Source organism: Ursus arctos, unplaced genomic scaffold (assembly GCF_023065955.2).
Source record: "Ursus arctos isolate Adak ecotype North America unplaced genomic scaffold, UrsArc2.0 scaffold_1, whole genome shotgun sequence".
NCBI lineage: Eukaryota > Metazoa > Chordata > Mammalia > Carnivora > Ursidae > Ursus > Ursus arctos.
This window is the reverse complement of record NW_026622763.1, coordinates 57,698,988-57,713,481: the sequence shown is the minus strand read 5'-3', so window position 1 is coordinate 57,713,481 and position 14,494 is coordinate 57,698,988. Positions and strand designations below refer to the sequence as shown.

The following is a 14,494-nucleotide window of genomic DNA, read 5'->3' as shown; positions in this document are numbered from 1 at the left end:
GCTTTGTGATCACCCCACTACCAGCTGGTTTCCTCAGCTTCAGCTATGTGTGTCTTCTTTACCACAGGGTCAGGGCTTCATCTCCTTCAAGCCTTGGCTCAAAGACTACCCCTCAGTGAAGCCTTTCCTAGTCCTATGATTAAAAACTGTACCCTACCCTTCACGCTTTCTAGTCCCCTTTCCTGCATAATTTTTATCCATCACTTACCACTCTCTAATACACTCTTTGATTTACTTATTTATTGTGTTTATTGCCTGTCCCATCCACCAGAATGCAAGATCTAAGAGGAAGAATTTTTGTGTCGTTTGTCCAGACTGTATCCCTGGCACCTAAACCAGACATGCTTAATAAATATTTGTTGAATGCATGAGTTGAATATGTAATGAATGGATGTTTTCTGTTTAGTCATTGGCTGACATTATTCTGTCGGAGCCCTACTCACCCATAGGCACCCTGTGTCTCCTTTTGGATTCAGCTGGTCTGATTGGACCAGCTTTTTTGGATTGAGCTTTTTTTCCCCTTCCTCCAGGTCATTTTTGAATGGGTGTGACCTGGCTGTTTATATGTCAGGGGTAATCAGCAGTGATTCAAGGATTACACAGCGGAATAGTACTCCCTTTGGCCTCCCCTTCAGCATGGGCCATGGGTGGGGCAGTTTCTCCAAGAAGCCAATTTTGGTGCAGTGACTGTTCAGCAAATTACCTAAGCCAGCTGAGCTGCAGTAAAATGGCGCCTTGGTCTGCCTAACCTCAGTGAATTCTTCAGAAGTTCCAGTGAAGAATGTGTGGAAAACATATGCACATAAAAGATGTTTTCAATGTTCATTTATTATAAAAATAAAACAAGATGAGTATGAAAAGTTATTTAATTTTAGATGACATTTAAATGTGGCTTTTAATAAAAAACCTGAGGGAAATTGTAGGGGAGAAATTAGGAATTTAGGAATTTGTTGCTTAAACTGCCTTTGGGATTCTTTTGCCCCCACTACTGAAAGTTTTTTTAAAATGTTATTCTCCTTTCACTGATTTCTATTTTGGCAGGGGCTCCTGGTACATAACTTCCAAAGGGATATTTAAGAGGAATAAATGCAAAGATCTGCACTTGGTCTTCAAAAACAAATTGCACAAATACAGGCTGAAGGAGATATGGTTTTATAGCTATAGGTGTGTTAAAGACTTCTAAAAGATTTGGGGGTATTTTTGTTTGTTTTTAGTTGGCAAAAACATGATATTTATGAACAGTGTGCAGTAGTAGAAAAATGTTATTGTGATATCAAACTGAATTTTGAAATATCATAAAATTGTCGAAAATTGTACTTTACTGTTCCTCTCTTCATAACTGGATCATTGGACTCAGTTCCAAATGTCACATTTTAAGAGGCAGTAGGGTATGTTTAGATGAGAGTGTATGGAGACGAAGGGAGCATGAGAGGGAAGCATGGTGTGGGAAGGCATGTGCTGTGGTTGCTGGCTTCAAACATTTAAAAGACTATATATGCAAGGGGAATGAGACTGTTCTGTACTCAATACACGGTACTAGATTCAGATTCACTGAGCACTTTAATACACATTGTATTCATATTTATAATAATGGTTTAAGGTATTATTGTTTTTCCCTCTTAGAGCTGAACAAACTTATCCTTGGAGTTGTTTTGGGCTAGTCCAAGTTTATACAGCTAGGAAGTTCTATACCTGGGATCTGACCACCACTTTGGAACTTAAATCCAATGGTATTTCCTACCAATCCCATAACTACCTACAAATTTATAAGGAGACACATTTCAGTTCAATGTAAGGACTAGACGGACTGTTCAAAGATGAATACTGTTGTAAAGTAGTGAGTTGTTCCCTATCACTTGGAGTTCAAGCATATGCTGGACAGCTACTTTCCAAGGATCTGGTAGTCCCTCAGTTTATACATATATTGTATAAAGAAGGACATGCTTACCTTAATAACAACATATTAAAAATGAAGGCTAATCTTAGAGCCAAAGGAATGTTATAAGTGAGGCCTAGTGAATTTAAGTGATTGAGCTATGTTCATTAATTCAGTAGTTATTAGAAAATATGGCATTCAAACTTCATTCTCTGGATTTACCACCTCCTGTGTTTTTTTTCTTTTTCTTTTTTCTTTCTTTCCTTCCTTCCTTCCTTCCTTCCTTCCTTCCTTCCTTCCTTCCTTCCTTCCTCCCCTCCTTCCTCCCTTCTTTCCTTTCCTTTTCTTTCTTTCTTTTTCTTTTCTTTTCTTCTCTTTTCTTTTCTTTTTCTGTTACAGCAGTTATCCCTTATCTACTAACTGGGTAATACAGTGAGGAACTGGAGGATATGGAAAGAGGAAGGGCAGAGACGTTTGGGAATTATTGTAATGGATTGTTTGGCGTGCTCTTGCTTTATTAAAACAAGCAAAGAATGTGAGTGGTGGTAGGAGAGGGTTTTAAATGATAAGCAGAGAATGCCACCTAGTAAAGGAAGAACAGAATACTATGGAAGGTTAAGCAAGGCAGGGATTGTGGATTGTACTGTTATTTCCCTCCTGATGAGTAGATGCTCAATATCTATTTGCTGAAAGAAATTATGTCAACCCTCAACAAATAGTTAAAGGGAAACTTCTTAGTGCTGAGCACTTTGCTATGTCTGGGAACCAAAAATGAACTAGACAAAAATATCTATCCTTTTAAGGAATTCAGTCTAGTAACAAAAGACCACCAAGCAAATCAATGGGAAAAAAGAAAAAAGTACTAAGGATAATCATAGAGAAGAGATAAAAGTTTCCATGAAGGCATAAAGGAAAGAGTATTTAATTCAATGTAAGTGCATAGGGTGAGCATGTGGGTGTGGAGGAAAGAGAGGATGCCAGGGAAGATTCCAAAAAGAAAGTGATGCATTTATTATCTTGAAGGGGATGGTAGTAGGAGTTCACCTGGTTAAATGAGGAATGGATTTCAGATGGGGGAAAATGTATGGAGATATTGAGACAGAGCCTGTTGCATCTGTGTGTGAAATGTGATGGAAGTCAGAGCTGAAGCTGAAGAGGTCTAGGGATCACGTTATAAATGGCCTTGTATACCACGGTAATTAGCTTGAACCTGATTGCCCAGGTGGACAGTCTCTGAAAAATTTTAAAGAGGGAGGCTCTTTGGTTTTGGAGCATTCTCTGACAGGTGGAACAGAAGCAGAGGTGAAATTAGAAAGGCTTGACCTAGAGAGTGGCAAAGAGGTTGAAATAGTGGAGACAGATTATTAGTCACAGAAGTAAAGGAAGAATTCATCCATGGGATTTCAAATCAGAGAAGTTTAGTGGGGAGAAATTTGATTGCCTAGTTGTTGGAATGGCAAGATTTTATCAATGGAATTAGGCGATACTGAAGTGAGCGGCGCAGTGAGTAATACGGAAGGCCTGTGATGGACCATATGGCCACCCTGAGCTTGTGTGTAAGCTGATGACTCTTTTGAACTGGATTCAGGAAATGACATAAAAATGATTTGCGCAATAAAATTAGAAGAACGGGGACTCTGAAGTCGGTACATTTTTAGAAAAATAACTAGGGTTGGTGAAGATGGGGAAGTAGCCATTATCAGAGGGCCATTTGCGAATAAATTTTGGACTGTCCAATGGAAAGATCCCTGAAGAAAACCAAATGCCCTGAATCCAGTCCTTCCTCACTACGACCCATTCCCCACAGCCGCCTCCATTCTTCAGACTGTGGGGGGTCAGAATTTTGAAAATCTTGAAGACCATGTACTCAAACCTACATATTTCAGGAAGATCACAGAGAAAACAAACGACTTGCAAGCCGTCAAGTAGCGGGGTCTGTCCTTGAGCCCGGGTTTCCTGACTCCAGTTCCAGTGCTCCTTTCATTACCCACACCATTGCGGGCTGGGCAGCGCGGAACTCCCCGCGTGCGGAGGTTCGCAGGGTCTGCCGGGGGTGCGTGGAAGGCCCCTTCCTTGCCCCGCCCCCACCCAGCCTCTGTGGGACTCCCCGGCCCGCCCCCTTCTCGCGCCGGGCGGGGTCGCTGCGCCGCCGCTACTCGCGCGCGCGCGGGATCGCGCGGACGCGGGTCGGGCCGCGGGTGCGGGGAGGTCGTCGGGCCGCCCGCGCCGCCGCCCCTTGGCTGACGCACGGAGGGGCCGGGACGCGATTTGCCGCGAGTGGCTGGAGTCGCCGCCGCCGCCGCCGTCCAGGCCCGCTCCGCCCCCAGCCCGCCTTCCTCCCGCCTCGCCCTCCGCCTCCGTCCGCGCCTCGCTCGCGTCCCCGCGTCCTCCCCACCAACCCCGGAGGTGCCGGCCGCCCGCGCCAGCGCCAGCCAGGTGAGTGTGGCAGCCGCGCGGCCCAGGCGGCCCGGGCGGGAGGAGCGCGCAGGCCTCGCGGCCGGGTGGCGAGCGCGGGCGGGTGGAGGCGGCGGGAGCCCGGCTTTCTTCCTGGGCGCGGGCCGCGGGGCGGTGGAGCCGCGCGGCTGAGGGAGGGGCGCCCGCGCCCCGCTGCCGCCGCCACCGCAGACAAAGCGCCTGAGGTGGGAGCCCCGCGGGCGGCCTCTCCCTCCGCGCTGCCTGCCGGGTGCGGCCGTGGCCCGCAGAGCCCGGGCCGCTCTGGTTTTTTCCCCTCTGAGCGCCCTTGTTCATTTCTGGGTAAAAGGGACCCGCATCATGCAACAGGTTTGGGCGTTAATCCTTATTTTCCGGCGGGTCTCGTCCTCCCGGCGTGCGGGCACCACAGGCGGCGGCGCCCGGCCCCGGGGCGAGCCCAGCGTCCAGCTCCGGCGGCCGGCTTCTTTGTGTGGCCGGTGACCAGCCTTGCCCGGTGGGTGGGGGACGGCCGTCCGAGGCCCCCGCGCTGCGGGGAGGCTTCTGGATGCCTCCCTCGCGGCGTGGGTCTTGGCTTCCTCTGGGCCTGTAGGATGTTAACATCCCTCCAGCCTTTGGAGGAGTCACAAAGGGCAAGAAGAGAGGGTTGGCAAGGATTTGTGGTTATGTGTTTATTTTTTATATGTTAGGTAGTCTGATAGTAGAAAAGAGCCGCAGTCTGGCCGGCTCGTGAGGGTGCGGGTGGGATTTCACCCTGGGACGCACGGTTTGGACTTGCTGCTGCTTTGACAGCAAGCTGTTTTCTTGGTGCTTTGACATCTTTCTCTCATACACAGATATCACCCCAGAAGTTGGAAGTGCTGTTGAGGGAGTAACTCTGTAGCAGCTGTTCGACAGGTCACCTCTTTCTGCACATTTTGTCCGGGCCAAATATACCCGCTACACATCCTGGCATAGGTTGGCAAATTCTCAAATTAAAGTTGCCACTCAAATAACCCCATTTTGGAAAATATTAATCCATATGGTTTTCTTTGGCTTGATTTTGGCTTATTTTCTTAGGTGTGAAGAACTTTTTTCTCCTCCCCAAGGAAGAATACATAATAAAGAACAATTTATCTTTGTTCACATACCTTGGTCCTGCTGTTACCTAGCTGTTTTCATTGGTATGCTATTTTAGTATAACAATACTAAATGGAAGGAAAATATCTTACTTTTGCTTTGAGCAATAAAATGCTTCTTTGTTCTAGAACCAGGAAGCTTTTATACATAATACTTTCTGTGGACAAAAGTTGGTGACTGTCTTTACCCCATGACCCAATACATGAAAAAATTCCCAAATGACTTAGAAGCCATTACACAACTCTATAGATTGTTTTTCTGTCCCAAACTCCAGGAAATCATTTTGCTGTGTATTTATTCAAGCAATCTAGACTAAATTTAATCTTAAAATTTGGGCCTTACTCTAAAAATTCCCCAACAGTAGGGAATGAATTGATTACATTTAAAGAGTTTGCTAAGCATTTTAAGCCCTGAGAATAATAATAGGAAAGAGTAGTGGAGATTAGGAGCTGGTGATGGATTTAGCAGAATGACAGCAGATTGGAACTTGGAAAATGGTAGAGGTTGCAAAGTTCTATCTACTTGGGTTTTAGTTGATCCATGGGCACGGCCGTATCTGAAAAGTAAATGTCTACTAATGAAAAAAGCAGAAAAGAGTGTTACATTCTGGCCTTTGCTTTCTTTCTTTCTTTTTTCCTTTCCTTTCCTTTCTTTTCTTACTTTTCTTTTTTTCTTTCTTTCTTTCTTTCTTTCTTTCTTTCTTTCTTTCTTTCACGTACTCTGTAAAGACTCCTTGAAACTCTTTCTACTCCCTAAAAACAAACTTACTATTAATACGGACTTTTCTTTTGAAGAAATAAAATTATACCAAATTAATCTGATCTGTAGAAAGTTTCTCTAACATGATTAGTAGTTTTACTTTACCCAAAATACCATTCATCCTTGTAATATCTAACTTCAAAGAGCTTTCATAGCTGTTAGAGGCTACAGGAACAGCCTCTTGAGAAAAGTAGCATTTTGACTAATGAAAAGGAGCAGAAACTTACATTTCTGTAATAGTTTTCTTTTATTGAGATAAAATTCATGTACTGTAGAATTCACTCTTATAACGTGTACAATTCAGTGGTTTTAGTATATTTCAAAGGTAGTGCAAACATCATCACCAGTTCAAGAACATTTTCATCATGCTGAAAAGAAACCCTGATACCCATTAGCTGTCACTCTCTTCCTCCTCCCCTGCACTTGGAAACTATTTATCTACTTTCTGTCTAGAGATTTTCCTTTCTTGGACATTTCATGTAAATGGAATCATACAAATATGTGGCCCTTTGTGTCTTTTACTTAGTATCATAGTTTTGGGGTTCATCCATGTTATGCATGTATCACTATTTCATTCCTTTTTATGGCTGAATAATCTTTCTTGTATGGATATGCCACATTTTGATTATCCTTTCATCAGTTGATGGGCTTCTGGGTTGTTTCCACTTTCTGGCTATTATGAATAATGCTGCTATGAACACTCACACGTTTTTGTGTGGACATATGTTTTTAGTTCTCTTGGACGTATACTTAGATGTGGTATTGCTGGGTCATATGGTAACTCTGTTTAACTTCTTGAGGAATTGCCAAACTATTTTCCAAAGCTGCTGTAGCATTTTACATTTCCACTAGCAAAGTATGAAGGTTCCATTTTCTCCAGTACTTGTTAATGTTGTCTTTTTGACGATACCCATCCTAGTAGGTGTGAAGTGGTATCTCATTGTGGTTTCCATTTACATTTCCCTAACAGCTAATGATATTGAGTGTCTTTTCATGTTCTTATTGGTCATTTGTTTATCTTCTTCAGAAAAATGTCTAATTTATAATAGTTTCTAACTTTATGTTTTCACATGTATTTTCTCATTTTGTCTTTGAAATAGTTCTATAAGGTAGGTTTATCACTATTTTACTGCTGGGAAGCTAAGGTGCAAAGTGGTTAAATAATTTGCTAGTTTTTTAACCTTACAGAGTTAGTAAGGGGGTTTGAATATAAACTCAGGTCTTCTAACTCTGCTGCCTGCATTTTTTTCACCCCAAGAGGCATACGGAAGTTAAATTGTGTTTGCAAATTTGCTTAGCTAATCATTGACCAAGTGGAGGGGGAAAAAAAAGCAAACCAAACAACAAAAAGCAGGTGGCCATACTGTCTCATATTCACCAAATTTTGTTATTCTTTTTAAAATAAATTCTTTGTTTTCTCCTATCCTAATACGGTAGATATGGTTTTCCTGTTTTCTCTAGGGAAGCAGTCAGAATGATTAAACCTAGTAACATACCTTCTTGGTGGCATAGCTAATCCTAGAACCCACTCTTCACTGAGACATTGTGTTTTATTACCTGTATTACCCTGCAGCTTCCATGTTCTCTATTTCCCCACTAATTTATTCCCTTTATCTGAAAATAATTGAATAATTTCACATTTCTCATAAACATTAAAATTCTGGATAAAATTGAAATTAACTTTTATTTTTGAGCACAGAAGTTTGCCATTTTCATTTTCAAGTGCAGGATTACTAAGGTACATATTTCAGTTTTTATGTGGAACTCTGTATCAGACATAGATATGCAAAATTATCAGCTCCTTAGAGGGTAGGTAGAGGCCATAGGTTATTTGTTCATCTTTGCATGTCCATTGTCCAACATAGTGCCCAGCACTGTGAATACAAATGAATTTTTTTAAACCCCTCCCCCCCAAAAAAAAAACCCAGTAAAAATTATCTGGTGCTCTTTTTTAGAAGAAAGGCAGTACAGGGGCACCTGGGTGGCACAGCGGTTAAGCGTCTGCCTTCGGCTCAGGGCGTGATCCCGGCGTTATGGGATCGGGCCCCACATCAGGCTCCTCTGCTATGAGCCTGCTTCTTCCTCTCCCACTCCCCCTGCTTGTGTTCCTTCTCTCGCTGGCTGTGTCTATCTCTGTCGAATGAATAAATAAAATCTTAAAAAAAAAAAAAAAAAGAAAGGCAATACAAATTCCAGAAAAAGAAAATGTTTCTTACCCCTGACACATGACTTAAAAAAATAATAAATAATAAAAATTAGAACTTGATTTAAAATTCAACACTCTATCTTATGGAAGGAAGTAACTGTTGTTCCATCTTGGGTTTTAAAAAACAGGCTCAAGATGGGGCTCCTGGGTGGCGCATTTGCTTAAGAGTCCAACTCTTGGTTTCGGCTCAGGTCCTGATCCTCAGGGTCCTGAGATCTAGCCCTGCGTTGGGCTCTGTGCTCAGCTGCTTAAGAGTCTCCCTATCCCTCTGCCCCTCCCGCTGCTCACACAGGCTTTCTCTCTCTTCCTGTCTCTCTTTCTCTCTCTCAAATAAATAATAAATCTTTGAAAAAAACATTGGCTCTAGGGATGCCTGGTTGGCTCAGTTGGTAAAGCATGTGACTTTTGATCTCGGGGTTGTGAATTCAAGCCCCTTGTTGGGGGTACAGTTTACTTAAAAAAAAAAAAAGTTTCTAAGTACCTCGTGGCTGGCACAAGTGCTTATTAGCTCAGTGCCCATACATAGGAGCTACACCCTGAATGTTAAATAAATCAATGTCCAATGAGTGAATAAAAGGATTAGTTTTCATTGTAATAAGTAGAGGAGATAACAGCAAATGAATATTTAGGCTGTGCTTTTCATTTGTGTATTTTAGTAGCAAACATGATACATGTACATTATAAAAATTAAAATCATATGTGGGTATAGTCAATAAAAGCTGAAAAATCTTCTTTACTTCTTGTCCACTTCCCTACCTTCACCTCCAAGATCATTCCTGTCTCAGGTAACTATTGTTAACAGTTTAGGGTTTGTATTTCCAACTGTGTCTTTGATTTATGTGTACATATGTATAAATATTCATTTACATATCAGATCATACTTATATACAATACATTTACAATGATTTTTCCTTTACAAATGGGATCATACTCACATTTCCTTAGTTTTTAACTTAAATATATTAAGACTTTAGTATTTATAGTCACAAATGATAAATATAATATTTATTACTGTTGCCTGGTTTTGGCATCAGGATTAAACCAACCTCTAAGAATGAATTGGGAAATGCTCCTTTTTTCCCGTGTTCTAGAATAATGTAAAAATGTGTGCCCTGTAAGCATTTATTAGAAATTCCCTGATAACCTTGGGGGAGGGAAGAGATCTGAGGCAACCTTTTAAATTTTTCTATCAAGTTTTGGTTCTTATTTTCTATTACATTTTTTTGGTGAAAGAATCCTTCCACACACATACTTCCCTTTCCCGACTCTCATGAGTAAGTTAAGAAAAGCAAATGATGGGGCGCCTGGGTGGCTCAGTCTTTAAGCGTCTGCCTTCGGCTCAGGGCGTGATCCTGGTGTTCTGGGATCGAGCCCCACATCGGGCTTTTCTGCTGGGAGCCTGCTTCTTCCTCTCCCACTCCCCCTGTTTGTGTTCCCTCTCTCGCTGGCTGTCTCTCTCTCTCTCTCTCTCTCTCTGTCAAGTAAATAAATAAAATCTTAAAAAAAAAAAAAAAAGCAAATGATTAGCTCTATCAGTGGATGCAGGAGTATATGTACTTTTCTCTTAGAGTGATCCAGGATAAAGCCCTACACTTACTAGTTGTATAACCTTAGACAATTTATTTACCCTCTTCAAACTTCTTTTTCCTTATCTGTGAAACGGTAATAATCCTTACCTCATTGGAGTCTTGAAAGTATTAAATGAGATGTGAGCTAATATGTGAAAAATATCAGTAGCTATATCTAATAAAAATTTACAAATCTATGATACGAAACTGTAACATGCTATACAAATGTAAATTTGTCACTGTAGTTATTGTAAATTGTTTTAGCCAATGAAGAACAAATTTAAGGAGAAGGAATGGTAGAGCTAGGGATGGTTTCCACTAACAAATTAGAAGGGTCTAGGGGCACCTAGGTGGCTCAGTTGGTTAAGCATCTGACTCTTGGTATCAGTTCAAGTCATGATCTCATGATCCTGGGAAGGATTGAACCCTGCGGCTGGGCCATGGGGCAGGCAGGCTCCAAGCTCAGCAGGGAGTCTGCTTGAGATTCTCTCCCTTTCCCTCTGCATCCCAGCCCCAAATAAATAAATAAATCTTGGTGAAGAAAAAAAAAAAAGAAGGATCTATAAAAATTTCCAGGCCATTTAAAATTTGATTTTGGTAGACTGTGATTTGTAAATACTTGCGCAGTTTTGAGGCAGGTTAGTAGGGAAAAGTAATGGTGTAAACACACTTGATTTAATCCTGCCATATCACTTACTAGCTTTACGACTTTGGACAAGTTAATTTCTCTCAGTAAAATGGGATAAATATACTCACTTTATAGGGTAGGTATTAGGAAAGAGATTAGTATAGTGTTCAGCATCTAATAGGTGTTCAGATTGTTAATTTTTTTCTTAGTATGACCATCTGTGACAAGCATGAGGTGTTGGGTTCTGCCATTTGAATGCTGCTTGGTGTACTGGAAAGAACATAGGTCCTTAGCGTTTTAGCTGTGTTTCACAATTACTAGCCATTGACTTTGGACAAGTCTGCTCAGCAGACTTACCTTACCTTAAAAAAAACCAGAAGGAAAACTAACACTTGTTGAGCATCTATTTTATATGCATTTAGTACTCAGTTTACAAATCTTAACCTCATTTAATCCTTCCAGTAATTCTAATAATTCTATCAAATAGAGACTGTCAGGTCTCCCATCTTAACAGATGAAACAAAGGTACAAGAATTGGATTTTCTGACATCCGTTTGAAGGCACTCCCCTCCCTCCACGCCTGTCCATGTTCTTTCACTTGGTACAGCTATCCTCTCTTGGGGGTAATAGGGTGTGCCCCTGCATACAGGGAATTCCAAATGAGGAGCATACTGGAAACTGAAATACTAAATGTATTAAAAAAAAAAAAAAGGCAACTCAACCAGTGTAGGATGAGACTACTTATTTATTAATAATTTCCATTAATAAAATACAAATATAGAATGGTTAATATATCCTAATGCTATACTTGAGAGTAGTAATTTAAGTTTTTTAATTCTTGTATTCATAATCGTTTTACCTAAATAATTCATTAGGTTTCATTGCATTTCCAGTTTGACCAGGTAAGGGAGAGGGGGTAGGTAATGGTCATACAGGGAAATACAAGCCTGTTTGATAGTGGAGTGTGTGTGTGTGTGTGTGTGTATATGTGTGTGTATGGAAGAGCTGGGAAATACTGTTCTCTGGCAGTTTGACATTTACAGAAACTACAGATTCTTGGAAAGAAGTAGAGAAAATCTGCATTATAATTCATTGTCTACTTGCAGACTTGCAGAGTCATTTAAAAAATGAACCTGCCTTTGTCAGCTGGTTTATAAAGAGCTATAGATTATGTTCTTGAAAGGTAGTAATATTGTATTTCCTTTGATAGGGGTTGCCAAAGCTTTTGCTATGAGTTTCATTTTATTTGAGCAGAGTCAGTGATATTGATTTGGCTTTTTTTTGCTAGCTTTGTGCTAGGGATATGCAAAAAAAAAAAAAAAAATCCTGTTGGGACATCACAAATTAAATTGTGATTGAATAATAGTATAGAAGGTCCAGAAATTCTGTTTCTTGAAGCTTCAGTTATCATTTTTATTCTATTTGGTAGCAGTGGGAATTCCTATGTTTAGGTTAGAGAATTTTTATCAGAGTAGGTTTGAATTGTGCTATGTAAATTCTCATTGATATTGAATGTTTCTTTTTGACAGAATACAGTAAAGAGCATCATGAGCTATATGTAAGTGTTAGAAAATATGGTTCTTGTTTTCAAAGAGTTTTATACTTACGGAGGCACTGAAGGAAGAAACGAAGTAAAAGGACAGAGCGAGTTCTTAAAGCTCATGCCTGCTCTTTGTAAATCAATTTTGTGGCATTGGGCTTTGTTAAGATACCATAGGTATCTCCTGATGGGCACTATCACAAACACCCTAATTCTTTGAAAACTGGTAGTTGTGTATCTTGTATATCTTGTTCATTCTATAGTATTTTCTTTCTTTTATAAAAATTACTCTTTGGTCTAAGTACACAGAATAGTTCCTCTTCTGAGTACTTTTCTGTTTTATCTCCTGGACTGTGGACTGGGTTTTTGTTTCTGTGATGGCTACTAGAAAGCCAAGGCCAGATTTGTGGCCCACTCCAGAGCAGGCATAGTGATTTTATGCTGTACATTTTTTTTTTTTTTTGGTCTTTTTCTTGGCACCGTTTTTGATGTTTTCTTTATTCTTTTGCTTTTATTTTTTAAATTTATTAACTTTTTATAGTTCATGTATTCTTATAAGTCTAATTAACCCTTTTCAGAATAAAATAGTGGTGTATATATAAATAAATACACATGAAATTCATGGAGGAACATATCAAGGCAAACAGATTAATATAGTAGAGACCAGATGTGGCAAATAGGTTTTATTCATGGGCCAGCTTTGATTGATAGTGGCTTTGTGGGACACTGCATTAAGGAGTAGTTGGAGGCAGCATGCAGATTTAGTGGAAAGACCACTGTGATCATTGAGCAGTGTTGTTGTTATGGGTGTAGGAGTGGTGATGGCATGAGTGCCTATTATTTTATAGAAAAAACATACAGGATGCTGAATAGCACAATAAGTAGGTGGCTTTTTAAGTTTAGAGCTAGGTTTGACTGGGAGAGATTAGATTGGAGGAACAGTTGACGAACTGTTGAAATTGGCGGTCAGATTTGTTCATCTAGAATGAAATGTCTGCCGTGTATTAAGGAAAAATTAATTTGGTGGAAAAAGTGAGGAAGGAAATGTGATAACCTTAACAGATAGATGGTGATTAGACTTTTTTATCTCCTAAAATTCTAATTAATTCTTTATATTATTTCCAGTGGTTTTGCTTTAGTTCAGGTCTTTGTCATCATTTTCATTTTAAAAGTTAAATTATTTTTTGAGGAGCTAATATATTCATATATTTCAAAATTAAAAAGATACCAAAGGACACATTAAAAAGTCTTCCTTTTATTCCTGTCCCTCAGCTACTGAATTTTCTCCTCCATAGTGTCAACCAGTGTCATCAGATTCTTATATATCTTTCCAGAAATATTTTATGTATACATTTGTGTTTTCCCACCCATTTTACACAAATAAGTACTTTTCTACCTATGTATGTAACTGCTTCTTCCATACTATGTACGATATTCTGCATCTCTTCTTAAAGATTTCTCTTCTTAAAGATTTTTTTCATATCAATACACAAAGAATTTTATTCTTTTTAAAAAATAAACCTCTTGGGGCTCCTGGGTGGCACAGTTGGTTAAGCCTCCAACTCTTAGTTTCAGCTCAAATTGTGATCTCAAGTTTGTGGGATCGAGCCCTGAGTCAGGCTCCATGCTCAGTTCAGAGTCTGCTTAAGACTCTCTCTCCCTCTACCTCTGTCCCTCCCCCTGCCCGTCTCCCCCCCCCCCCCCACTCTCTTTCTCTAAAATAAATCTTAAAAAGAAAATGGTTTGGAGTAATTTTAGGTTTACAGGGAAGTTGCACAAAATAGTACAAAAAGTTCCTATATATACCTTACCTAGTTTCAGTTTCCTCAAATGTTATCATCTTACTGTGGTACATTTGTCAAAACTAGGAAACCGAGTATCAGTACATTATTGTTAACTGCATTGTAAACTTTATATGGATATCACCAGTTTTTCCATTATGTCCTCTTTCTGTTCCAGGATTTCTTCCAGAATACCACATTGCATTTAGTTATCTTGTCTCCCTAGTCTCCTCTGATAGTTTCTCAGTCATTTTTTTTTTGACTGTCTTGAGGAGTACTGGTCATATATTCTATAGAATATCTCTCAACTTGGGTTTGTTTGATGTTTTCCTTATGATTAGAATGGGGCTGTGGTTTTCTGGAAATAATACACAAAGTTGAGTTGCCCTTATCATGTCATGTGAGGGAGTACTTGATATTTCTGTGACATCACTGGTGATGTTAACGTGGATCACTTGGTTAAGGTAGTGTTTGCCAGTTTTCTTCAATGTAATGTTACTATTTTTCTCTTTCTGTATTTCGTTTTTCAAAGTGAGTGACTGAGTTCAGTCTACCTTCAAAGTAGGAGGGGGAATTAAAGGACTTTC

At 40.1% G+C, this 14,494-nt stretch overlaps 2 protein-coding genes across 16 annotated transcripts in view; one reads left to right on the top strand and one right to left on the bottom strand.

Moving 5' to 3' along the window:
• Nucleotides 1–3,859: 3,859 nt before the first annotated feature.
• LOC113248224 (translation initiation factor IF-2-like) lies at nt 3,860–4,624 on the bottom strand. Its single transcript, XM_026489585.3, has one exon. It carries the CDS (start codon nt 4,622–4,624, stop codon nt 3,860–3,862), a length of 765 nt encoding a protein of 254 aa, XP_026345370.1.
• SESTD1 (SEC14 and spectrin domain containing 1) overlaps nt 4,046–14,494 on the top strand; it is a 156,962-nt gene continuing 146,513 nt past the window's right edge. For 3 of the 15 annotated variants that reach the window (XM_057316498.1, XM_048214378.2, XM_026492415.4), the window contains exon 1: nt 4,046–4,312. The gene's annotated coding sequence lies outside the window, so the exon portion shown is untranslated. Of the gene's footprint in view, nt 4,313–4,505; nt 4,658–5,142; nt 5,264–14,494 lie in introns of those variants that run through there. The other 12 variants (XM_057316455.1, XM_044381372.3, XM_057316504.1 and 9 more) reach the window with 9 other exon arrangements.

What these genes read in the sequence shown, in the direction of transcription:
- LOC113248224 (XM_026489585.3), bottom strand. Translation starts at nt 4,624, where the DNA reads ATGAACAAGGGCGCTCAGAGGGGAAAAAACCAGAGCGGCCCGGGCTCT.